The sequence below is a fragment of the Pseudopipra pipra genome, chromosome 6, assembly GCF_036250125.1.
Source record: "Pseudopipra pipra isolate bDixPip1 chromosome 6, bDixPip1.hap1, whole genome shotgun sequence".
Taxonomy (NCBI): Eukaryota; Metazoa; Chordata; class Aves; order Passeriformes; family Pipridae; genus Pseudopipra; species Pseudopipra pipra.
This window is the reverse complement of record NC_087554.1, coordinates 41,518,207-41,544,618: the sequence shown is the minus strand read 5'-3', so window position 1 is coordinate 41,544,618 and position 26,412 is coordinate 41,518,207. Positions and strand designations below refer to the sequence as shown.

Sequence of the window (26,412 nt, the reverse complement as noted above, 5' to 3'; positions counted from 1 at the left end):
CCCAAACCAGTAAACCCATTTTTAAAAGCAAGTTTGAGAATGGTTATTCAAGTAAAACCAGGGAGAGCTGTGCATGGATCTCAAGGAAAAGCAGATTTAGGTCAGCACTCAACACCTGTGAGGATACAGTCCATATATATATAATAATTCCCTCTCATCTAACTGTACAAGGAGGTGAAGTCCCATGTCATAAAGTCCCATGATCAACTTTTTTTCTTTTTTTATGGTAACGTACAAGCATTACAAATACCTAAAATTTGAGAAAGTTTCTATTTTCTCCTTTTGAGATGACTTTCGGCATTTTTACAGCAAGCAATCACACGAACCATCAACTTCTACAGTATTTCTACAGCCTTCCCAAATTTAGTCATGTTTTTTAACACTAGGCTTTTGATTAAAAGTTCATAGGGTAATTTTAATTTCGTGTATAAGAGTCAAACAATGTTCTTGTTTTTGCTAATCCAATAAAATGGGCATTGTAGATTACCTACTAAGCAACTCTTAATGATACAGCATAAAGTCCAATTAGCATGAGCCAAATGTGGCGGTTTCCTTCCAGGTATTTATTGCTTTCTCACTATTTGTTCTACTAGACTTAAAAGGATTGTTTTTAAAAGTGCCAGTCTGTACCCAACAGCATCAATCTTTTTGTCTTACTGAAATCATGGAAAATAAGGAGCTAAAATCAAGTGGTGAAGTGAAAAGTGGGAATATGAAAACTACAAGACAGAGGAAAAAACCTGACTTCAAGGAAAATATTTTACTGGATATCCCATAGCATATAAGTGTCATCCATAGCTTTACACAAAGAACAAAAATGATAAAAAATACTTTATATTATTTAAAAATAAATACCTGAGAACATGTATGTGTATCTACATATCTATACATCTCTATATAAAACCTGTTGTCATTTGGTTCTCAGAGAGCAAGCACAGAATATTCAACAGCATAATTGTTTTCCATTTCTAACTTCCAGGTCTGTGAGTAAGAAACAGTAGACATAAGAACATTTAAAAACACCAAGAATTCATTCTCAAGGAAAAAGTAAGGCCAGCCCTGCACATCTCTGTCTGTAGAGTCCCTCTGATTGAGTGCAACCTGTGTTCAAATAAAAACAATTACAAAGGCTGGTTTTAGATAAAACACTTTCAGAATAGTACCCACAGTTACAAAAAGATCATGCTGTAGAAATGGTATTTTAAAAGCCAGAGTGCTCTCCCCTCTTGAGCAATCACTATAAAGCAGAATTATCATCTATTCATATTTCACAATGTCCCGGGCTGCAGCTGTGAGCCCAGAGATTTTTTAGTTTGTTCTTTTGTGGTAGGTCGTTAGAAGGGCATTTCTAACTGAGCACAGAACACCAGGTGCTTTTTAGTTGGCAGTGGACTCTTCAAATAACTTGCAGAGCACAAGCTCCTATGCAGCATCCGGAGTCACTGCTGTTGTCAGAGCTTCACTGCATTTCTCTCTGTGACTTCAAACAAACCATTTATTCTGCAGCTATTTCTAAGCCCTGAGCTTCAAAGCAATCTCACCTCCATTTCTGACTAAATTTTTAATGAGCAATGTTATCCAAAATACCAGCACAACCTTGCAGAACTGGCAGCATCTGGAAGTTGAAAACACCATCTTAGTAACAGTCCAGTCAGTGAAGGTCTCTGCATTCATGGCACAGGTTCTTGGCTGTAACAAGATTGTAACAAGCAAGGCCAAGGCTGGAGTGTTTAATCTGGTGATGAATGTTCTGTTTCAAGAACTTCGTGGAGCTTTGATTATTTATGGAAATGTAAAGGATAACAACACTATACTCACCCATATGTTAGCAATTAACTGGAGATGTCCACTAGCACTGTATGATTTGCTTGTGTAAGCATCTTCCGTACCTGCAATGTAACCAGGATGCTGGTGGCAACGTATTCTGCATTTGAACAGTCATATCGACCACAGAAACAAAATCCTTGTAGATCCTGGGTTTACTCATAAAGATGTTTGCATGTCATTTTTTAGAAGGGATCACCTCATCCTAGAAGGAATTATTTTTGGACCAGTTTTTCTTGAGCAGTAACTGTGGGGAAGACTGCAATGGCACAGAGCATCTGTTTGGTGCAGAACAAATTGTTGCCGTGTGAACTCTTGAACAACAGAGACAAAACTACAGAATCATCTTTCTCCTGAGCTGCTGTAAGGTTGTTTCTATAAAACTGTTTTCTGTATTTCAAGCAAAAAGATAGCAATTTCTTTCCTTTGCACATTTGGGAACACCAATGTGTGTCCTGTTCCCTTATAACAGCCCACAGTCTGTCTGTATCAATACACTCGTAGTGAAGCCCACCATCTCCTCATGGTATTGATCTACTCTGATCACACCACCATCTATGACTATTTGCCTCCAAATTAACTGATTGTGGAAAAGGTCTAACTTCTAACTTCAACTCTCCAGATCTGTCTCTTGACAAATAATGGGTATTAAGGCCTCAGTCAGTCAGTAGACTCACAGTTACCGTCAGATGATCTTACCTCTCTTAATACTATTGTATGGGCCATTATGTCAGCCAATCATCAGCCTCAGGGCCATCCAGCTGTATTTTCTGCATATGTTGTTCTCTGGCAACTAGCAGCAATCCTTTGAAGATCAGCTCCTCTTTGCAAACGATGGTGGAACCAGCATCACATGAAAGCAGCATGTAGAGTCCCAAAGGTCTTTTCAGAAAAATTTACTGGCCCTTGCATCATTCCTGCAACATACTCCAGTGATCCAAGGATCTTGCTACTTCAGCAGTTTGCAAAATTCAGTTCACCATCTCACAAAGTCTTCTAGTGCCAGTTCAGTTGTCTTTATTCAGTATATTATTGAATGGCCATGTGTTTGCAAGCATTCAGTGGCTTTTTCCACTGGAGATAAACCATAGAGTTCAGAGCCCACACCCAAACCACAACAATGCATTCTGGAAGCTAAAGTTGAGAAAGGATTCTCAGACATACAAAATAATTAAGAAAGCTGGGGGAGAAGGCAGCAGAGAGGACAGAGAAATGCAAGTGTTGTATATGTAACTCTGATATCATGCAGAAAAGTAATGGAGTAATGACAAGGTAAATATGGTGTTACAAAAAAAGTCAGGCCCTACAAGGGAAAGATCCACATGATAGCCCTAAATCTAGGTACAAATAAAGAAGCACTGAGAATTAATAGAGAGGACGGTTCTATGCAGACACCTCTCCAACGTCTGTTTTTCCCATAAGACATTTAAACAGAACTGTAGCACTGGGGAAATCTCCTACCATGACAATGCAGTTCTGCACTGTTAAGATTTAACATACAGTTATGTTATTAATTCATAAGAGTGTAGTATAGCTTCAGACATTCAGTGTGCCTCAGCACATGAATCCACACCACAGAATTCAAAATTACATCAAAATTATAAAATTACATCCACCAAACCCACATTAAGATGTAGCAGCCCTCCGAATGCAAAGTGGAAGAGGACTGACTCACTGGGGTAAACCTCTAGATAAAAATCAACTTAATTATTCTATGAGGAGTTAAAAGGCGATTTCTGAGAAGCATCCTTGAAGACATGCATCCTTGTGCCATTCCCACTCAGGTAACAGGGCTTATCTGCTCCACATTAACTGTTCAGAGCTTGGCTCAGACGCATCTCAGGCGCAGGACGGAATCCCTGTGTGCATAGGGTTCAAGGGCAACATGTCAGTGACGCTGCCAGAGGTAGACTGCTGCTTCCAAAAGCAAAGCTGCTCTAAACTAAACCAAATTCTGTGACAATGACATCAGCAAAAAAACACAGCCAAAGAAAAAAAATTCCAGTTGGTAACAGTGTAAGTCAAAAAATGTCTAATTGCAAAAGCAGTATTTTACATGTTATCTATTTTCAAAACCTGTCTTTTATCACAGTTAGTTAAAAAAATAAAGAGGAGTCTGACACTGAATGCTGAATTCCAATTCTTACATTGTGAAAAAGTATTTCTACCCTTTTACACTTTTCAAAACTTCCTAGAATACTGTCCAGTCTTGATTTTTCTCCTAATTTCTACCCTTTTTTCCAGGGAAGGTGCAACCTGCTGTGTATTTGTAAAAATATATTAATAACATTAATAACTTTAAACTCATGATTTCCATTATTGCTGGTGTATCGAAGGTGGGGAACAGTAAAATCAGAAATGATAAAAAAAGCAACCTACATCTTGCAGATAGTTAATAATGTTCCTACAATATAAGGATTCCATCTGTACATTCAGCTATACTGTACTCTACTTGTCAGGCCTATGCAACTTGACATGAACACAGAGAAAAAATAAATTACAGTAATGACTGAAACTTGAAAAATAGCAATGCAGAAGGCTCTGGAGGCCATGTACAGGTCTTAAATCCCTGCTAGATTGGACTAATCCAGCTGGAAAACTGAATGTAAAGGAAATTGACTTCAACACCACACATTCAAGTTTTATATAACATATATATGAGGCACATTACACATTTGTTCATGATCTGTGCTAGAAAATGCAGAAAAAAATGATGCCCAATTAGGTTAATTATCACAAGGACTAGAAGTTAATTATTTGTCTCTCCTGTGCGTTGAGGCTAACTCAGTGTTAGCTATTGAAAACAGATGTCCCTCATCTTGATGCACATAGTCAAGGACAAGTTAAGATAGAAGGAAATGCCACAATAGTCCAGAAAAGGAAAATCAATGTGTACTATAAGAGATAAGCTATTCATCTTTATCTTAGAATGGTAAGTCTCCTAAACTGGAGGAACTAATATACCAAAGTCTCAACCTAAAGCATTCATTCATCAAGGAAATGCTGCATAAAGAGTATTTGCCAAGGCAATGACATTTGAAATCAATCACCCTGTGAACAAAAAAACTGAGATGAAGATCATATATAAATTACACTCCTGCACAAATGTAGTCACCTCAGTACTAACCCTGGACTTCACATCAGTTGTGCAGACTAGTAAGCATGTGTATTTCTGAAGTTCTGTTTCACTAGGAATGACAAACAACCATCCATGCACAAGAACACAGCATCCATATTTTCTGTTTACAGAACTTAACACTAAAATGCTGAGAAGAAACTCTGAATGAAGAAAGAAATGTTGCAATACTCCTCAAGAAAGACAATCTGTGCGAGATTGCTTAGCTGTAACAGACACTGTTGAGGTTCTCATCTCCAAAATTGCCCGCACTGGATGCTGCTGCATCAGAGTGTGCAGTGAAGAACAGCCTTTGAGAGAGAAATTCTCTGGACAATTGTAGCCTTTCAAGTGAAATTCAAGCCTTAGATGCAGAATCCAAAAAACTGTCATAGTGCAAAATGACATGATATTGTCAGCGCTTTTGCATAAACAAAGCATAAATTGTGCCCATCGACTTCTAGATAGTCCTTTCCTTCAATGTAGCACATTTTAAGTCTTAGCTGAGGAACAGGAGAAAGATGGAAATCCGCAGACTGAGACAATCTTCTACAAGCCAGTACTGGACACAACTGACAAAGGAGGTGATGGAGAAATATTTATCACTGAAGGTCACATGTTTCAATAGCTCCTCAAACTGAACCAAAGACAAAACAGGTAAATCTAGCTTTTTAGTTAGATTTTTATTTTGCTCCAACTTCATCTTCAAGTAGGAAGTTACAGACAAGCACTGTTACCATACTCCTAGCAATGCAGCATACTCACCATTTTAGTGTCTCTTCCCAACAGATTTGTAGAATTGTTTAAAGGGTACCTGAATATTCTTCTCAAGCTATATCTGAACGATATATACTGCAATGAGGCTACAAGAGAGACTTAAGTAAAAATGAGGAAGTTTACACCCAAGTTTACCTCAGGGCCATCCCTTCAGCCTTACAGCAGATTTTCTCTGCCTAGTGGGAGAAGGGAAAGGAAATATAAATCATTATATTCCTAATAAAGGAACATGTAGATTGTAAACTCCTTAGAAAAGGGTATTCACGTTCCTCCTTAAAGTACCTGGTGCAAAATGAGAAGAAATCACATCATACATTTTGGAAACCTATTTGGACCGAATCACATTAGAGCTTCAGGTACATTTCATTGTGACAGATCTTTGTAGTGCCTCTGATCAAGCTGAAGTTCCAAGATTTCTTAGCCAGGGTAAAGTTAGCAGGTTCTTCTGTGAGAAGTATCTTTAGTGCTTTGATTTGGATATTTATCCTTATTTTTCTTCATACCAAGAAGAAAAATAAACCCCACAAGCAATGCAATAAGGAACCTTGTAAAGCTTCAGAAATATTATTTCTTGCTACAATATACTTAAAGACTTTACACTCCAAAAGCAGCTATTAGCAAGTTAAATCCCACTTTCCATTAGATGTCAGCAGTTGTCAAGCTTTTAATCAGGATATAAAAAGACCATTTAATTTTGATGCCTCTCCTTAAAGCAGGAGAAAGATCTTGTTCCATGTTTATACAGACTGTAGGTTCAATAGAGCGCAAAATCTTGACTGTGCACTGCAAGTGATACTCCACACAATGTTAATCCACTGACATTTTTTCCCCAGAAAGGTGGTCAGTTTCTTTCATGAAGTAGAAGTGATCGGTTTAAAACTGTATTAGGCAATATGAAACCACAAAAATGAAATTATTGTGGAATCAATATCAAGCTTTTCTTTCTCCAATTTAATCCTAATATGAACTCAACACTTTAGTGCCATCTGGTTGCCATTTTCTGAAAAATCTTGATTTCTGTGTGACTCTAATTGAAGAGTACAATGAGATCTGCTACCAGACAAGTAATCTGTCCATGCCTTTTTCAAGGAAAACAATTTGGCAACTGCAGTTCAATGGAAATGGAAAAACGAACACCTCAAAGCATAGTAGTAAAGACTCATCACTTACACAAGTTTTTAGCACCGACAGATGAGTAAGTTGAAATAGTGTAGGTGTTTGTCAGTAAAGGTGTGTTTTCTGTCCTTCAGACAGTAATACAGTCTCCTAAAAAACCCAGAAGCTACACGTATGAAGAGGCTAGTACCTGGATCAGTTACAGCAGTCAAACAAACCTCTTATTACTATCTGCATCAGACTTACCAAAACAGAATTAAAAAAAATAATTTTTAAATGCTGCTTAAGAAAGCTTGTCATCCACATATGGTGTATGTCACCATTAAAGTTGTCGTCTGTACCTGCAAACACAAATATTTATTTTTTTGCAGTTTAAGGCCATCTACACCCTGAAGCAGGGAACAGCTGCAGCTCTGTTCCCTTTCTGTGCTAATCCCCGGAGAAGCAACATCCTACAAGATTTAAACAGAAGAAATCTTAGACTTTTTATTTTTTGGTAATATTTCAGTTCACATGTAATCTATTAATGGCTTGAGCCTTTAAAGAGAATTAAAAAGTATTTTAATAGAATCACTCTTAATAGGCTTGTTAAAGACAAACTGCTTTTTAAATCAGCTGGCTCAACTACACTTTTGACCTGCAGGCAAAAAATGGCAGGAATTAATTTCATATTCTCCTCCATAAATATATATGTGCAGCCAGTTGCTAAAGCAGACATCTCAGACAGCAGAGATGCTAGCACATTCTAGCTGCACAAGACAGATACCAGCTAAAACAATCAGAGTAAAACTACCTGAATTCCTTTTTTTTTGTTTTGCTTTGTTTGATTTTGGGCTGGTTTTGGTTTGGTTTTTTCTTCATTTAGATGAAGACTTTTCACTTCTCAGGTGTTCTTTTTTCCAAGGACCACTGCAGTTATAACTTCTCTCCAAAGACAGCAACATCACAGGAATTGATGAAGTGATGGCAATCTTGCAGTCTTCACGTATTCCCAAGAACAATAACTGTTCAAACACACCAACTTCATATAAGGAATATACTGGTCACAGCAGACAGTTCAGATGCCATCCTAATAAAAAGCATCAGGAATTTTTCATGTAAAGCTGAACATTCATTCATACATGTGTACCTCAAGCAGTTATGGAAACAAACATTGTTCCTATACACACATATAAGGGAAACAGTATGGAGAAATACTTGAATGACTGACACACCAGAGCACAAGCCATAGGGAAAGGCCACCCCTCCAAAAAAGATTCCACCTGAGAGTTCCAAGAGGCAGAAAAATATTAGGAAAAAATGAAACTGTGCCATTTCATCTGAGGCAGCTTTAAGGTTTTGCATATTGAAATATTAAATCCTACAATCCAAAGAGCCCAGAGACTCCTGACTAGAAGCCAAACACAGAATGGAGAACATAAGGAACTTCAAAACACTTTTGCCTCTCCACTTGCAGTAACCTGCCGTGCCTTTGTCTGGTAACTACTTGCACTTAACCAATTTATGCAAAACGATGAATAAAAGAGCACATTCTGCTTCCAAACAGTATTAATCAGCTAGAAGGTGATAATTCACCTGAATGAAATATTGTCATTACTAATTTTCCAACCTACGTGCATGAGGAAGACTTAAGGCTGCTGATCCAGTACTGTGCAAATTTGGAAGCAACTTTGCAATTGCTGGAACACTCCATTGCTAAGAACGAAACAAAAGAGTTTCACCATGAAGAAGGAAGTTATTAATCTTGAGCAGAAATTAGAATAGTTACTTAAAGAGTCCTTCAGTTGGTTTAAAGATTCTGACTCACATCTGAAGGAATGGCTAAGCAGGAGAAAACTTTGATTCAAGTTTTATGAGAGAATAAAGATGATTGCCCTAGAGACTCAAAACATATTTTAAATTCTAGGAAATTTCTGTTCTTTCTGTTGTCATTTCTACTATGACTAGAAAACTAAGTATAACCACCGTTTAAGACCAGTTGATGCTGCAAGTGTGCAGATCTCAACTGAGATGGCCACCTCTGCTCCTCAAATACATTATCTCATAGTATGCAGGTTGTCCCGGTGCAGTTTGATCCCAAATTGTCAGTGGACCTCAAGTTCCAGAAGTAATCTGGGAAACATACGTAATGAAGAGAGACATAATAAAAAGGACTCATGTACCCATCAGTATTTGGCTTCCTGAGGATGCAGGCCATGTGAACATTCTACAGGCAAAGAAAACTCTAAATACCGCTTCTCCTTTCCAGTTCATTTATGCTGAGTTCCTGGGTTTCAGTTTAGTCAACTCACAGTTAGCTAGCTGCATGTCGGCAGAAACAGTAGGAACTTCATAGCAAAAAAGCAAAAATTTGCCTCCAACCCAGTCCAACCATGTTTTCTTCAAATCCCGAGGTTTGACCAGTATTGTGTGGGTTTTAAAAATTTTGTGGCAGCAACATTAATAATAAAATGGCACAGTATACTAAAAGGAAATTGTGTCCAAAGGGCACGAAATGAGTCACCAAGATACTGCATTAAATAAATGGACAAAGAATATTTTTTTTTCTGGTGATGATAAATTTCTTTAGGTGGCAACATGCTGTCCCACAGGCAGAATTACTTTATGTCTTTGAAAAGGATTCTCGGAGTATTCTAATGATGTTGAAATCTCAAATTGGGAAGAACTGATTTTATCTGGTGAGGTCATGTTTTTCTCTTACATTTAAAAGCACACTAAGGACAGACTATTCTTCTGTAGGGAGCATACTATCTAATGTGACTTGCAACTCCCAATTCTACAATAATTTTTAACAATTCAACTGGATTAGACGTGGACTTTGGGGGATAGGTTAATATATCTGTTTCAGTGTAATGTCATAACTCTACTTTTCTAATTCAATCCTTTCAGAAAAGCTGCTACTGAAATCCTACTCAGTATCTCCATGGTATCTAAATGGTTGTTCTGAGATTAAAAAACTTCAGAAAATAGTTAAAACAATGCCTAACAAACAGGTAGTGATGTATGTTATGTATTAACAGACAGGCAAGGAACAATTAAGGGACAGGGTTCACAAAGATGACTGAGGCAAAGTCCAAAAAATGCCAAGCCCAACCTGACGAGTAAAAAGTGAAACTAACTTGTACCAAAAGCAATTCTTCCATTCTGAAGAGTAGGAACTAATAATTCAAGGTAAGTTATTTATCCATGTTGATGTAAACATTTAAGAAAACAGAAAACTGAATTTCCAGAACTGATCTAATACTCTCTGTTATAATTTCACTCTTTCATATGCCTAATGAGCAATCCTACAGTAAAACAGAAGGTGACTGAAGATGACAACTGTGCTCTATTTGCATAGCACAGCACATTGCACATTCCCTTGTAAAAACCACAGGTACTTCTATTATGAAACAGGTGGCTTCAGTATTAAAAAAGCAGATGGTCTTGAGAAAAACTGAAATGTTATAAGAAACCATAATTCACAGAAAATACTGTTTTAACACTCAACTTTGCTGAAAAGGTGGCAGCTCCATTCTGCAGCAGCTGACATTTTCAGAGCTGTATTTTTCAATATGATGCACTGCACAGAAACAGTCCAACTTAAGAGTTAGCACAGTTGCATGGTGGTCAAAGATGGATCATTATACAAGAGTGCTAGATACATATTTTCCTATGTAGTCATCAATGCAAGTGGGTATTTTTTTCTGCTTAGTGCTGTGAAAGATTCTGCTGTCAATATCAGTGAGCAAATAATGAGTAAGAACTAAATCAGGATCAAGACTTAATGGATTCTGTACTGAAGGATTTTCCAGACAAAATCAAAATCACTAATCACCAAGCTCTGACTACGAGCCAAGAAAGGGACTAGCTAGATATTCTCAGTTCTACCAGCAGCAATGATGAATTTTTCCTTTTTGCTCGATTTCTTCAGTCACTGAAGGACTAGACTATGTATATAATCTGCTGTAGGATGCACTTCTGGCATAAGTTGTTTTCTTTCAGAGCCACTTTCCATCAAGCAGTTGAAGACTGACCTGCTAAACATTCAAACCAACTGAAACAAATGGCAAAGATTATGGAATGATATTTCTGTACTAGAGAAATGGAAAAGTTCTGAACTTCAGGAAAACAACAAAACTCTTCAGCCTGTTCTGATCAAACAGTTTACAACGGTATGTTTTCCTAACTGAATTTTGCCCTAAACTTGAAGATTTATATATTTTCTCTCTGTTCTCATCAGAGCAAAGTACAACTTTATGTGTGCTCTCTGCTCATTTCTCTTTAGTTCTACATACACCACAGAATAAACAGCGTGACCACTCTCAGAGGTATCTGCTAAAATAATTTCAAAATTGTTAAAACCGATAAACAATATTATAACTTCTGTCACAAGCTATTCATTTGCACGCTCCAGAAATAGTCTTTAGTCTGGAAAGAAAAATGTTAGGAAAGGATCTGGTTCAATTGTATTAGCAAAAATACAGACAAAATCATTATCGGTTCTTAAAAGTCAAGAAACAGAATCAATTTATAATGATGGTGTGCCACAAGAACTTCAGTTTTGTTATGGAAAACTGAGTAAAGACTGAAAGCCATTTTACACGTACCTGAGAGTAATGTCTCCAAGGTGAAGCTCACCTGATTTCCACAGCAATACACAATGCTGATTTTTTGTTAACTATTAGTTTCCATTTGTCAACAATTCCAAGTCAGAATTCAAAGAGTGCTTAGTAACATTTTGAAAAGAAAGTATGTATGCTATGTAATAGTTCATGTACAGAGAAAATGTGTCTTTAATACCTTCCATTTAAAAATGCTGCATTCATGGAGCTCAATTTTCTTCTAATAAACATATTCAGGGCATAGCACAAGTTCAGCTATTCTTCTCCTTTAATAAAGAGTTTTTAGACATGTACCACAGACAAAGCTGAGAAGCATCCAGTAAACCAAAACATTAGAATGGCAAACAAAACCATCTGTTAGAACCATGCTCTCCTTTAACAGAATGAACTACCACCACACCAGAACTAGTTGATTTACCAACCTAGATGCAAATCACAATGTAATCACTCAGCAGAGCAACAAATAATAGCAGAGAAGGAAATTCAGGACTTCGTTTCCTTCCCTCAGAAAGATCAGGAGAAAAAATTCAATTCACCATAAAAACACCAATTATCTTCACATTTACACATCTTGTCTGGTTACAACATTGTTAATGCAAGGCATTTGCTTTGAAACCTGGGAGGACAAAAGAAAGTTTTCATCAGCAAACCTGATGCTCTGCAGAAGTGATATAGCAGCATCTATGAAGAATCTGTACCACTTTTAATAGTGTGGACTGCTATTCCTTTATCCTTTTTTTAGCAAGCTTAACACATTTATTAAAGGAATAGAAGGGTATAACTTCTGGTCTTTGCTGCTTCCTTTAATGATGTTTCTCTATGAGACAGTAAACTTATGAATGGAATGAAATACCCTGAAAGGGATCAGCGTTGACTAAAAGACCTAACACCAAAATGAATTTTCTAGGCTGCCCCTTCAGAGAACTCTGTAGTACCTGTTTTCACATTGAGCATTAATGAAAAGTTTTTCATACATTGCTACCTTGAGCATTACAGAGCCACCCAACAGCATTTATACTCACGTAGTAATGAAAATTTGACATAACTGAGAAACTAGGATCCAAAAAATAATAATTCCTGCTCTCCAGGAACATGAACTTCTAAAGGCCAGCAAGACCTGAGGTCTTAATGGAACTGTCTATGAGAAGAAAAGCAGATGGAAAATCTAGAAGACAGAACACATTCCAGAATATGAGTACAGTACCTCTTCCAGGTAAGGATGGTTCTGAGCACTACCAACACGTCAACAAAGACCACATTTAAAATGTCAAACAAAAACCATACTATATGGTCCACCAAGAACACCGAGTTTATAGTGAAATTTATTGTTCTGCTTCCTAATACAATAAGCTACAAGGTACATACAGTATAAAACGAGAACAGCCACAGAGCAAAGGTGATAAACATTCTGTGATGGTACAGTGGAGGTAACATCTGTCTAACCCTTCCACTTTATCCCACAAAGAGTAGCTAAAACTACTGACCCTTCCCCCCCACCCCTCAAAAAATATTAAAAAGTAAACTGTCTCTCTCACTTAGGAGCAGTGGGATTCAATGAGTTTTTGAGGGCACTGGTTCTCTGCCAGTATCTCAAGAAAATTGCTGAAACTAAAGTAACAAGGAAAAACTGTGAAGGTGGGAGTGACACGACCCATGCAAGATGCTCATGACACCCTGGTTCACTTCTCCTCAGAGTAAATGGCCTGCAAAGAAAGGAAAAGTTTGTTACATCAAGTAAACCAGCAACTAACATCATCAGAATTAAAATAAAGTATGCAAAATCTGAACTACACAGGACTAGGAATACAGATAAACTATTCTTTTAATAAAACCATAAGCTTCCTCTTAATAAGGTTGGGGAGACTGATAGCTGACAGTCCTTCTCCCTTTACTGTTAGATGCTGTGCAGAAGGGTACACATTAACATAGGCACAGCTGACACCTGTTACACAAGGTTCCGAAACAAATAGTCTTGTCTGAGAGAACTCTAACAATGATGTGAACTGCAACCTCAACTCTTAAAAAACATCAAGGCTAGAAACACACAGGAAGACGGGATACTTACCTTCAAGGCACAAAAATCCACTTAACCACTTTTTCATATATACTTGGTGCGGTTGAGGGCTCTCTCAGCAAGGTGACCACTTTCATCTGTTATCTTCTCCCAGTCTGTTTGTCCAACAACAAAACCGATGGCCCTTTTCCTGTCGGCATCTTTTTTTTCTTCTAGGTCTGCCCACCGCACCTATGGAGAATACCTTATCAGCATAACCTCTTAAGAAATCCTGATACAAGTCTAGGCTTTCCACTGCAAGTAAGAGCATAAGAATACTAATTTGTATTCATTTTCCTTCACAGGTAAGTATTAATCTGTTTTCCAATAGGTAAAGATGGAAATTGCATCAGTTACATTATTTTTAATTGAATACCCCAGCTGTTCTACAGAGTAGAAAAAAGGTACAGATGATCACCCTTTTCCATTTCAATAACATAATTCTAAGCATTGAAGCGTAATTACTACAATTATTTCTCTGTTCAAAGCAATGCTTTCTGCAGGAAGATTTATCCAAGATTCATTTAGTGTCTTTATTTTCTGTGCAACCTGTATTTCAATTGCACAATGGAAACATCCAGAAGAGAGCTATGAAACTACAGAAAGATGGTGTTAAAAAGCAACTCAGCAATGAACAAATGAATGACAGTTTTCTTCTCTATCTTGCATGATATATTTCTATTTAAATATTTCCACTATTTTTTACACTAAATGAACTTCTTCATACATTTGTTATCTCTCATCTTTACAGTTCCACATCTCCCCTGTAGCTCTTCATGGTAATGCAGATCCCTTGCATTTATCCTGTTCAAACATACACAGTGACACTCACAAACTCAGACCCTGCTGGGAGTGAGAACAACAGTGAGGAAGGAGTGAAAGAGGTGATGCCGAAAGGCTGCAGTCACTAAAAACTCACCTGTAACACACCATTGCAGGACAAGAAAAAACAGTAAGTGAAAGAGCTCTTCCCTGACATACTCATTAGCCCATTCAGGCCAGTGTGTTACTCAGGGACATAGCCTTATCAACGTTCTGCCAGCACCTCCCTATCCACAGTCTACCTGGATTTCCCCAGACACTCCTACTGATAAGCAATGTCAGCTTTCTTCCACCATCACCTCCTCTGCCAATGCCTTAGGTATCTCCATTTCTCTCAGGCATGCTGTCCAGTACTATTTGACATTACAGAGCAAAACAATGCCCAAACACTGACAGTTAAATTACTTTTAGTGGCAAAAGCCAGTCTTTCTATTTTGAAGGAAAAAAAAAAAAAGAGTATTACCTCTTTCTATTACCTCTCTTTCATCTTCTTCTGTGATTTTTCCCTTTTTTTCACAATAGCATGTGAACATATGGCATTTTGTTTTCAGAACAGAACTACATATAGTTATACACCTTATCTCCCAACGTCTACAAGACATAATTGATGTAAAACCTACATAACTGATACTTTCCTGAGACGAATCTTTTTGAATACCAGAACAGTGTATTGTTTCTCTGTCTACTTATAACAAAACTTAACAAAAAATAGCTTAATAAAATCATCATCTTCTCTTGGAATCTCTAGTGTATATCACACTATCTCACCACAAAACAATACAGCATAAAAAAGGACTCTGTGGGTTGCTCTGAAATAAAGTGCATCATCTCCTTTAGCAAGAAATAGGATGATTCCATTTTCAATCTCTAAGCCATGCCCACGCACAGTTAATCTGTAATTCCTAGGTTTTTTATAATTAATATGTTTACCTCTGAAAAACCCTACTTGCAAGAATAATCTCTTACAGAATCTAATGGAACAGCAAAATGAAAAGTGAGTCAGTGAAACTCCCATATTCATAGATGTTGAATGACTTGATACTAACTCTCTTTCACAGAGACTGTTAAATCATCACATACAGATAGTAAGTCATTTGAAAATTTATTACCCTTTTCTTTCCAGGTTCAGAAGCACGTGTATCATAGTCATCTGGAAGTTGCAAATAATCTTCCATTCTGCTGGCAATTGCTTCCCAGTCACGTTTCCTTTTAGTGCCAGTCCGCAAACCATCCAGCTTGTCTGAGAACAAACACAGAGCCTCAGCGTTAAAGGAGAATTTTTTTCTAATATTTACACACACAAGATGAGAGTGGAAAATTTTTCAAAAGAAAGAGCAGCAGAATTTGTACGTCCAGCTTGTCTTGACAGGTGGAATGATGAGACTTGAAATAAACTAGAGAAGACTCAACACAGTTTTCAAGCTTTATTGATCTCTCATGTTAACTGTGTGGCAATAACAGTCTTGTTATGTATGAGGGAGAAAAAGCTTGCTCTTCCAGATGGTCATATTATATGGAGTCTATGCTTGCAGGTACAATATAGCCAACAACAGCTAGGAACCACAGATCCACCTTTCTATATTTGAACACAATACTAAAGTTGTAGCATTTTTCCAAATTTGGGGATTAATACTGTGTCAAACATGGCATACGTGCAGTATCAGGGAACAAGTGACAATCATATAATTGAATGCAAAGACAAGTTTTTGAGATATTGTTTCTGCTAAACAAAAAGATCCTTGGAAACCCTGATCTCTCCCTTTCTTTTTCTCTCCCCATAAGGCAAACTACTTTAAAAATCCTCCAGAACTGGGGAAAAAAAAATCTCAGAATTTCTTCTTTCATGGTGTAAGAGGTCAGTCACGAATATTTGAGCAGGGCATTTGTCCAACAGTCATAATTTTCTTTTTTTTCTTACTGAACTGATATAGCATGAGGAGAAACCATTGCTACGTTCTAAAATTTTGTTCCTCTTTGGACATTTATTCTCAGTAAAAAAACCCCACCTTCTTGAAATCATGTAGCAAGCTGCTTTTGGACAGGAGATGAAGCATTCATTGTAACATTACAAATAACAAAAGCATGAAAAGGAAAAACAGCTTTGCAAGTCAAAAGTAAATTCTATTACTTCTATGTTACGGTATGCTACCATTTTATAAGCCAACAATCATGTATGTGTAGAAGGAACACCAAGCTTGGCAATTATATTCTGCAAACCATTTCCAGAGATGTCAGAAATATTGTTTCAGAAGTCACCATTGTAATTAAATTCACCCACAAAAGGCCATAGAAATAAACCAAATACAAGACAGCATTATTTTCTGGGTAGCAGAAGACAATGTTCAAAGGTATGTATTTAAAGAAGCTTAGTTCAGAGATGAGTTTTTTGACTTAATATGGGAGAGAAAAGAGTAACAATGGAGATAATGTGATTGTATGTACAATGGCACTGTAGACATGCTAGTATAATTCAAACGCCATAAACTAAGGAAGTTATTTCTCCCTCATACAGCTCTAAGATTTTTAAAGACTCCATCTTTGCCCCATTTCCTGAAACAGATACAGAATTTCTTCTAATGAAACATTTTAACCCCCCTCTGCTTTTTTAAAAAGCCAACATTTAAGAAAAATGTTCAGAATACTTGTATCTGTTACATGGTTCAGTTAAGGTTCTTCTTTTGCTCTAAGTTAAATCTGCCAAATTTGATGCTCAATCTCCACAGAAAGGCGACACTCTCTCTAGAAGACAAAATTGATTTATACAATATTCCTGTGTTACTTCAGCATGTAGTGTACTTGCACTGTTTCTCAGTATTACTTTCAATCAACGTAGATCCTTCGCAATGTTAAGGGTTTCCAGAAAAAAATTAACATTGAAAAGGAAATCAACAAATGCATTGAGGAGCATTTAGGAATATGAAAAACTGAAAATTGAGGAGCTCTCAGTTGGCATGTACCTGTAGACAGCCATATTCCCGTTGGAAGCCAACATGCTACGATGCAAGCTCACCTCATTACCAATATGAAAGCAAGTTCAGTCTCTCTCTCCCTGCTGCACACAGAACTGAAAACATTGCCAAGAAATATGTAATGCTCAAGCATCAATAGAGGAGTTCAGAAGGCATTCTGAGTATGCAGTTCCCCGTCCCTTTTTGTTACTGCTACACAGAATTTATTTTAAAACATTCTCTCTCTCCATGTTTGAAGTTGGATTGCTTTTCCAGAGGAGTCTGCTTCCATCCATACTATCATGGTTCAAGGTACATGTATCATGCAGTAGACACTACAGAGATGTCAAGAGCCTATCACAAAGGATTATTTCAGAATATTCTTTTCTGAAAATGAGACAAGGTGTCACTTTGTAACACTGGTGCTTTTGAATATTTATGGCAGATGATTATTTAGTGTTAAACTACTAGACATCATTTTACCATTTCAATTTTTAGTAACGAAATAGCAGCATTTCTGAAAATCCACAGAACTTAAAAACTCACCTTTAGAATTTTAATAATAAAGCTTCTGAAAGTTAATTAGCTCCTCCAAAAACCGAATGAATCAATCAGCTAAATTTTGCTCTTCTGAGACAAAAGCCACAAAGTTTTAAGTAAAATGTTATTTGCATTCTAGACCAAATTTTACAATGGTATCAAAGCTTAAGCTATGGCAGAGCTTGTTTCTCCCTTCCTGAAAGTTTGTAGAAATCACCACTAAGACGCACCTTGAAAAGGGGTATTGCACTAAACACTTAGCATATAGTCAAAGTTTAAAAGTGAGAGTCCATTACTTTAAATTTCAATAGAAGAACCCATGTGCAATATGCACCGAGACAGACCAGCGGTTAGACTTCAGAATAAAACTGTGGCTGTACACAACACATAAGACGATGATATACCACACACATACTCAAGAGGAATGCATCACTCCTGCCAAAATAAATCTGAGCTAAAGCAAGAGCTCTGGGGCATACAGCGATTGTCACAAGTCAGTGTTTGCAGCTAAAGAACTCAAACATTTCAAACCTTTTCTGACATGTATTACAATCAGTAAGATCTTATTGTGTAACAATATCTACTCATAAAAAAAAACCAAAAAAGCAAAACAAGACTTAGTGGTGTTTTTGGAGTCTGCACTTACATCAGCTTCTGTAAATGTGTGCCCTCTGGGACTAATGCAATAAACCCAATGGGCAGGCCAGCTCCCAGGAAATAACTCAAACTTGGAATAACAGATGCATAGCACAGTTTACATGCCTCTCCAGAAATAATTATAACTGGTCATCTACAGACTCTTATTGCGAACTAATTAGTAAATAGAATAATTCTTACTCACAGACTGCAAATGTTTATAATGCATACCTTGAGCTAAAAGTTGCCTGCCCTGACAGAGCAATTTTCCAAAGAAACCGCATTTATTACATAGGAATGCCTGTTTTACTAAAAATGCATGTTTTGTCAGAATTTACTTTTAATCTATAGTCCTATATATACATATAAAAATGAACACATACTAGAGGGTAGTTATAAAATTGTGAATACAGATTTAATAGAAAGCCATTCTTAGCACCTGTATCTGTGTTTTGCAGCATGCTAACATCCAGTTGTTAATGAAGTTTGACTGTTAAAGGACTACTGCAATAGCCTTGCAAATAACTTACTTCAGCATAAAAGTGACTCTGCTGCCTGCTCCCCATTTTACATTTAAGTGGTCACCATATAAAAATCCTGCATTTTATCTTATGCAGTTTTTATTGCATAAGAAAACACAACACAGTTCTTAGTTTCTATTTGCTAGCAGTATTTTCTGCTAATTCTGTAAATTTCTGCTGCAGTCACAATCCCCACATTGTTAGAAACTACACTTAACATTATGTATCAGAGCATTCTACAACAACACAGGTTTCCAGTACTATGATTTCATGTATAATTGGAGAAAACTCATTATAAACTTAAGAAATAATTTTATATTATTAAAAAAAATTGTTTATAACAAAAATTCAGATCAAGCCTGATATAATACTGCCTAGCTGCCTAGCTATTTGATATTTCAAAACAATTGAGCAGAAGGCACCTCTGGTTATACTGCAGGTGCCACAACATCAATATATTCCACAAATATTTACATGACTTAAAAGAGAGCACAGCAGCAGAAGAGATGATGTAGCTAAGCATTTAACAGCAAAAGATGAAAGACTGTTTTATGTAAGCCAGACCTTCTAATGCTATTTCTAAGGTGCAATTGTGATTCTGGTCATTGAAAAGTAATGACACACAGGGTTGTACCACACATGCAGGAGCAAACCTCAGAATGTTAAGACATGCTGTATCCCATTCAGGTATTTGTTACTTCTCATAGACATGACAGAAAAGAGCAGTTTTGTGCAGACTGTCTTATAAAATCTTCACTTAGAACCATTATTGTTCAGTTAAAAAAACCCAAAACAACTGATCATAATGACCAGAAACCCCCTCCCACGTATACTCCTTTCACCATAGCCATGGTGAATGCATTTCTGCCTGAAAGTTGCTTTTGACTTTGACAGAAGCCTAATGTCAGCACTTACGTTTAATGCAATCATCAGCACTATTCAGAACAAAAAGTGCAGCAAAAATAGGGCTCACATGCTTCTGGAAAGTCCATTTTGCATACTACTAAGAAGAATTCTAGTACTCTTCTGGAACTGAAAAGCATAATTAACTTTTCAACACCTAAGCTGTTGGAAAGATACAGTGTCGCCTAATTATTCAGAACCAACTTCAAAGCATGGCACTACTTTGTCCTTACAGATGTCAATTTTGGAAAGTGAGAAACATCTCCAATACAGGTAGGTATGAGGCATGTCTCCAAGAATGTAAGAAGTTACTGATGACATTTAGGCTTGAAAAAAGGTATGCAGTATGAACAAGAACACAGTGCAATGTAAGTTGACTCTTTGCTTATATAAAAACTATAAATATGGAAGAGATGAATAAAGAATAAAATACTGCTTTTTAAAAATTTTAAGACAAAGTACTTTCCTTGAACAGATGGAAGAACAATTAATGAGTATATAAACCAGTGATGATTAGAAAGTAGTAACTCTCTTGCCTCTGGCAGAAGATAAATTCTATTTCTGTATAGATGTTTTTGCCATTTCAGACACATGTATGAAATCAACACATTTATTTGTCTTTGGTAGGGAGGCACAGTAAAAACAAAATTTCAGGTTTTGCAAACATCATTAGATATCAACTATAAGAAACAGGAAAAAAAAATACCCACCTAGCTTTGCCTCAGAAGTGTCCATCTCCCATTTGCTTTTCGGAATGTAACCCTAAATCATACACAGAAAGAAGCTCGGAGGATTAGAGAGAGACACACATGCATATCACTTTTGAACTGGAAACAGCATTATAATATAGGGAGTTTAAGGTATTTCTTTTTGTAAGGCACAATTCTCGTTATCAGATGAAGGAGACCAATTACTCAGTATTTCACAACTTCTGCATCCACTTCCCATTCAGTGATTTTAGAAGCCTTTACAAATCATAGCAAGAGTGCTGCCCTTTGCAAACACAGAACTCCAGAATGAGTCTAACAGGCAGCGAAGGTGCTGTGTGCACAGTTACCGTATTGTATCACCCCAGGTGGCAAAGTTATTGCAACACAACTTATCAGATATAAAGAATATTCAAAGCTTTACAAGCACAAATGAAGAAGTTAGTGCAAGCTTTTATGAATTCTCAGATTTTCTACACACAAACTTCACTTGCTCCTTTTGAAGGGACATACTAAATTCATGTATGAGTGGTTAATTCAAAATTAAACAAAATTTTTTTTTGTTTAAAAGAGAATATCTGCTGAGTTACTAGGATTTAAGTATTATTTTTCATTTTAAAATGATGCTCTTAGCTCAATGATTCTTTTAAAACACTTTTCCCCTATAAATAATGTCAGCATGTGTAATGATTTTTAGCCAGTTTATTCTTTGTAAATCCGCACAATGATATTAAGTTTAGAAAAAAGGTATTTATTTTAGTTATTTTCTTGTTATCTTCTCTTTTTATACTCTTTGACAAGTAAATCCTTACTAAGCAATCCTCATTTCAGCTGTTCAGATTTGGTATAAAAGTACTTATGTTCCTCTGTAATCACACAAAAAGCTCAGTGTAGTGAGTGGAAGGCCTGTGAGAAGTCCATTACTTTTACAATGTTTTTTAATAAAGAGGGAAAAGAACTATTCTAGAAGATTTCAAGAAGAAAACAAACAATCTACAAATCAGTTTTATGTCACTGACTTCTTTCCTGCTCTATTTATAGGTCGCCTACATTGTGGTAAACATACACATATTTGTTAATGCTACACGTTACTAAATCAGTGTATTCCAGATTAAATTCCAGTATATTCCAGAGAGCTACACTGCATTTCATTATGCTCAGCATTGCTCTTCCAAAATCCTTGAATGACCTTTTTTCTATCAAGCATATATCAGTGACTTCAGGTTATCAGATCTCTGTATTTTCTTGTTTTTAATCAAATCTGAAATTAATGCAAACCAAACCAGTTTGAGCTGCAATATTTCCTTATAAGATATAAATAAGCTTCATGTATATATGTATATTTATACTTTTAAACCAAGTTGCACATTAAAATTTGCTCAGAAAGTTTACACCACAGCTAGAAGCCTGCATTAAACGAAGTGATGTGTGATGCACTGGTGAGAACACTAAATTAAATACATCAATAATTCATACCATCAAGCACAGAAAAGCAGGAATTGTCTGAATGCCATAACCCTATGGGAGTTGATAATAGCAAGAAAAGTGACTTTGATGGTGTGAAATGGCCTATTGTGTGCTGAATCTATACAATATCCCAGTCCTCAGATAGGATAAGCAAAGATTCAGACTTTATCCATTGGTACAAGACAGTTGGATATTTCAAGGATATCTGCCAGATGGCAGGAGCTTCAGACCTCTCTTTTTCCACAGGGCTAAATGCAGCAAAATGAATTGCAGAACCCTTACCAACTGCTCTCAAGAAGGTAAGAGATACCAAATACAGCGTAGTGTTCCACCTGTCTGATATAATTCTCTCAGATCAGCTATCTGACTGAATACCAGAGACTACATACAGCAGATAATTCTTTGTTATTTTTCCTGTCTGAATAGAACACATTCTTATACATAGATTACTTTTAGTTATTTAATAATTTGCACAGTTTCCATACCAAGCTTTCTGTCTCATAAAGAAAAGGCCTATTGTTGTATGTGCTGTATATTAGGACACTCCCCCGAACCCATAAACACACATGTACACACACACATTTATGCACAGATGTTTCAAAAGCTAAAGACAACTTTCTCTTTTAGCTATAGCTCATTTCCAAGAAATGAGACAAGCAGCCATATTCTTGTTAACATGGATGCATCTTTAAAATGTTCTAACCACACTTTATGAAGTCTCATACTCTGCGCCAAAGAATAATTTAGTAAAGAGAATGAGTCATGTTGCAAAAAACAGACGTTTATTAAAATCCACTTTTCCTAAGCCTTTTAAAATTCTATATTTCAACTGCTTTCTAAGCTGCCACTCCTGAGGAATAGTAAGCTTCCATCAAGGAAAAGCACTTCGCTTGTCCCAGACACTTTTGGTTACTTCCTGTTTATTGGACTTTAACTGCTTGGTTGTGGGAACCAGGGTTTGAGACATTCAACTCATCGAGCACCGAACAGTTGCAGCTCCAACACATACCAAGGAGTTACAGCAGGAAGCCTTCCATAGCCTTTTAAATACATACCTAAAAAAACCAGCCCTCAGGGCAATTCTATAACCTTCATTTATCCAAGAGACCTAAGCCCTCATCTTGGAAATACCTCCTGACAAACAAAGCCAGAAAACTGTGGCAGAGAAAGCAGTCTTCATACATGTTGTCAAATACTGTGATAGTAGAGTTCTTTAGACATGTGAAAGGAAATAAGATAAATTAATCTTTGTCTATTGTTCCCATCCCTCCACGTAGTGTAATTCTTAGATTATATGGAACACAGCACTATAGTGTACTGCAATTTAAAAAGTCTGTAAGAGGCATTTTGCCATGCTCCACTGATAATGCTGTTTGTGGAATATACTCACGTATTCTTACAAATAAATTAGGAAGAAATACCATGATTTATCATTAAAGTTCTCCTAGAAATGTTTAAGGAAAAAACTACTAGAAACATATGTATTAAGATTGCACTGCTAGGAATGGGAATGAGTTGGTGCTTGTAAGCCTGAGATTCTTCCTCAGACACATTAATGAAAAATTTGTTAGAGATGGCTGATGTGTCTCCTACCAGTTCACTTTCTTCCTCCTCTGCTGTGTCCTTCTTGACTTCTTCTTTCTGGTCTTCAATATTTGCATCAAAATCCTCCATCTCCACCTGTTCCAAAGCACAAGTACAGACTTACAAGGCACTGCCTGACTTCTAAGTATTTTCTTTTTAGCAGAGTAAGTAGAAGATTCCAAGTTCAAATAGAAGAGAAAAGAAAGGAGTCATCTTCAAAAGTATGATGTTGCAATATATATGAATATTGTGTCCATTCTGCCTTTCTTCAGAAGCAGGCTCCCTTCTAGCAACGAAGTGACAAACTGCGGAAAAGTAATCATTTATTCTCTTCCTTGACATGCATTCCTTGCACTACCAGTACCTCTAACAGCAAGATACTTCTCTTGATTCCCATGCAATCATATTTCAAAACTCGAAATCTCAGAAAAATATCTTAAACCTGCCATTTACATATCACTGGAATGGGTCTCTCTGCATAGAGCATCTCTATTGAGGCTTTATCTTTTATATATTTTAAAATTGCAGTAAAGAATAATAGTAACCACAGAGATCAGCCTAACAAAATACATGGATGCTTGAAGACATACAGCTAAGCCTGCTCATCTAATGCAATACCTTCTGGGGTCCACAGCTCTAACAGGGTCTCATGTGCATACTGCGGAATACATAAAACTCTCCAAGTATGCATCATTTCTTATACCATTTGTAAAACCTTGTAAACCCAAATCTGCCTTCTCTGAGCCGTTTGCTGTCCTCTTAAAGATTATTATTTTCCAGTACAAAGAATTTGGAGATTCAAAAACAACCTGCTGACATCATGACAAACCGCAAAGACTCGCTGTCTACTTCAGCAGTTCACCAGTTTCTGTGGTCATTGCGAGAGCTCTTCTAACAGCAACAAGCACCTAAGGTACCTTCACGAAGACGATATGATTAACATATATTATTCCCAGAGCTTCTGACACAACTGCCAAAGAATGCAGCAATACAGAAAGCTGACACACCAAAGATGTATGTCACGGCAAGCTGCAAATGGAATAAAAAGGCAGCATACTTCTACAGCTACCTTTTATTAATTTCTTCTTTTCTCTGCTATGTGTCTGTATTTATCAAAACAAAGACTGAGTTCAAATTTCTCTCCTTATTTTATCCAACTAATTTCTCAAAATATGATCAAAAAAATCCAGTAGTCTGCAAAAAGTGCTGAGTTGCATCTAAGCGAGCATTAAGAATCTCTTTAATCCGTACTCAAGAGTTGCTAAGAGCAAAGTGGCTTTGACTCTTGCTCAAAAAGGCGATAAAAACTTGCTTCAAAAAGGTGATAAAAACTAACAACATACCTTCATTTTTGGGTAACTGATAAGAATAATGGAATACACTTACCTAACACAGTGATTCTGACTTTCTACAGTACCAACTGTAACTGCCTTGCTGTGATCATATCTTTGTCTGCTTTACATTTTCAGTATAGTCACATTGACATAATTTGTAGTTTTAACAAGCACAGAAGTTCCCACCTCTTCGATAGCAGCATCCTGCAATAGAGAACGAATGTCCAGGCGCATCATATGACGTGGTGCTGCCTCCCAGTGCTCAGACATCTAACAAAACACAAACAAAAATATAACAGATTCATTTGGTTTCTGATCACTAACAAGATGTATCTTTACTTAAGAAAAGCAATTTCAATCAATCCCATGAAATAACTACATGTTCTTCTTATAAAATGTGTAAGCATTATGCAGTCTACAGTTTTCAAACAACAGCAGGCCCAAAAGCACAATAAACTTATAATTAATCCTATGGCTGCAAATGTATACAGTTACCCTGCTGATATCCTTTAGCTTGCGTCCATGAATATTCCTCTTGGAACACGTCTGGTTATCTGCACTCATTTCAGCTAAGTACACCTAGAAAGACAAAGACAATATTAAATACTGTAAATCAATTTTTAGAGCTCTTTTTCTACCTGGTGATACACTCTGCAGTTGTACATTTTAAGAAAGGTAAACTTGTAACTGTACACCACAGTTTTTTTCCTGAATGTGGGAGACACTTTGCATTCAAATGTTTAGAAATATCAGCATACAGCTACCAGCAAGTTCAAATTCTATTTAGGCTCCATTACCTCAAACCCCTTGGTTTTTGCAGCACTCCAAAACTGTTCAAAATGTCGCACTCTATCATTGATAGCATCAAGGATAATGAAGGGAAAGAAGCCATCATCCAAGGTCTTTTTGAAAGTTTTAAACATGCTGGTACGATAGGTCTCTTCCATATCAGCTTCATATTCATACTCCATCACCTTTATCAAGAATAAAAGCATTTAAGAAAGAGGACATCTGTAAAAATGCTAATGTTTAACAGCTGAATGTCATGACCACAAAGCATACTGGTATGAGAAAAGCACATTTCAGGTCAGCTTTTAAGAATTTGCCCATACCACCCTAAGTTTATTTAACCTGTTTTGAAAAACTGCCCATAGACCTCTGCACTCTTCCCAAGCCACAGACTGAAATTTTGATTGCCTCTGTGTTTTTCCAGAATGCTGTTTCTTTGTCAAGAAAAGCAACTGAATTAAGAGTACCTTCTTTTTAACTTTTTTTCCTGTATCTGGGTCTCTCTCTTCTTTCTCCACTTCAGTGATAAAATAGTCATCCAGGCTGAGCACTCTTGGTGCAGGTCCCCCACACTCTACTTCTTTATCCTGGCAAGAAAGCAAAAAGAAAACATATACTCTTGCTGTAAAAATTCCATTTGCTACACAGGATCTTCAAAACACTTGTGGCCAA

General features: G+C 36.8%; 1 protein-coding gene and 1 long non-coding RNA gene across 9 annotated transcripts in view; one reads left to right on the top strand and one right to left on the bottom strand.

Moving 5' to 3' along the window:
* Nucleotides 1–745: 745 nt before the first annotated feature.
* YLPM1 (YLP motif containing 1) overlaps nucleotides 746–26,412 on the bottom strand; it is a 48,774-nt gene continuing 23,107 nt past the window's right edge. For 4 of the 8 annotated variants that reach the window (XM_064658733.1, XM_064658735.1, XM_064658734.1 and 1 more), the window contains 9 exons: nucleotides 26,208–26,327; nucleotides 25,749–25,925; nucleotides 25,447–25,530; nucleotides 25,138–25,221; nucleotides 23,627–23,713; nucleotides 20,570–20,621; nucleotides 15,421–15,551; nucleotides 13,502–13,681; nucleotides 12,741–13,139 (listed from right to left, as the gene is read on the bottom strand). In XM_064658733.1, the coding sequence (XP_064514803.1) occupies nucleotides 13,535–13,681; nucleotides 15,421–15,551; nucleotides 20,570–20,621; nucleotides 23,627–23,713; nucleotides 25,138–25,221; nucleotides 25,447–25,530; nucleotides 25,749–25,925; nucleotides 26,208–26,327 (882 nt within the window). In that variant the 3' untranslated portion in view covers nucleotides 12,741–13,139; nucleotides 13,502–13,534. Of the gene's footprint in view, nucleotides 3,684–12,740; nucleotides 13,140–13,501; nucleotides 13,682–15,420; nucleotides 15,673–15,721; nucleotides 17,051–20,569; nucleotides 20,622–23,626; nucleotides 23,714–25,137; nucleotides 25,222–25,446; nucleotides 25,531–25,748; nucleotides 25,926–26,207; nucleotides 26,328–26,412 lie in introns of those variants that run through there. The other 4 variants (XR_010431417.1, XM_064658736.1, XM_064658738.1 and 1 more) reach the window with 4 other exon arrangements.
* LOC135416062 (uncharacterized) lies at nucleotides 13,659–14,306 on the top strand. The gene is made up of 2 exons (XR_010431422.1): nucleotides 13,659–13,794; nucleotides 14,241–14,306. It is a non-coding gene; the product is annotated as an uncharacterized LOC135416062 (long non-coding RNA).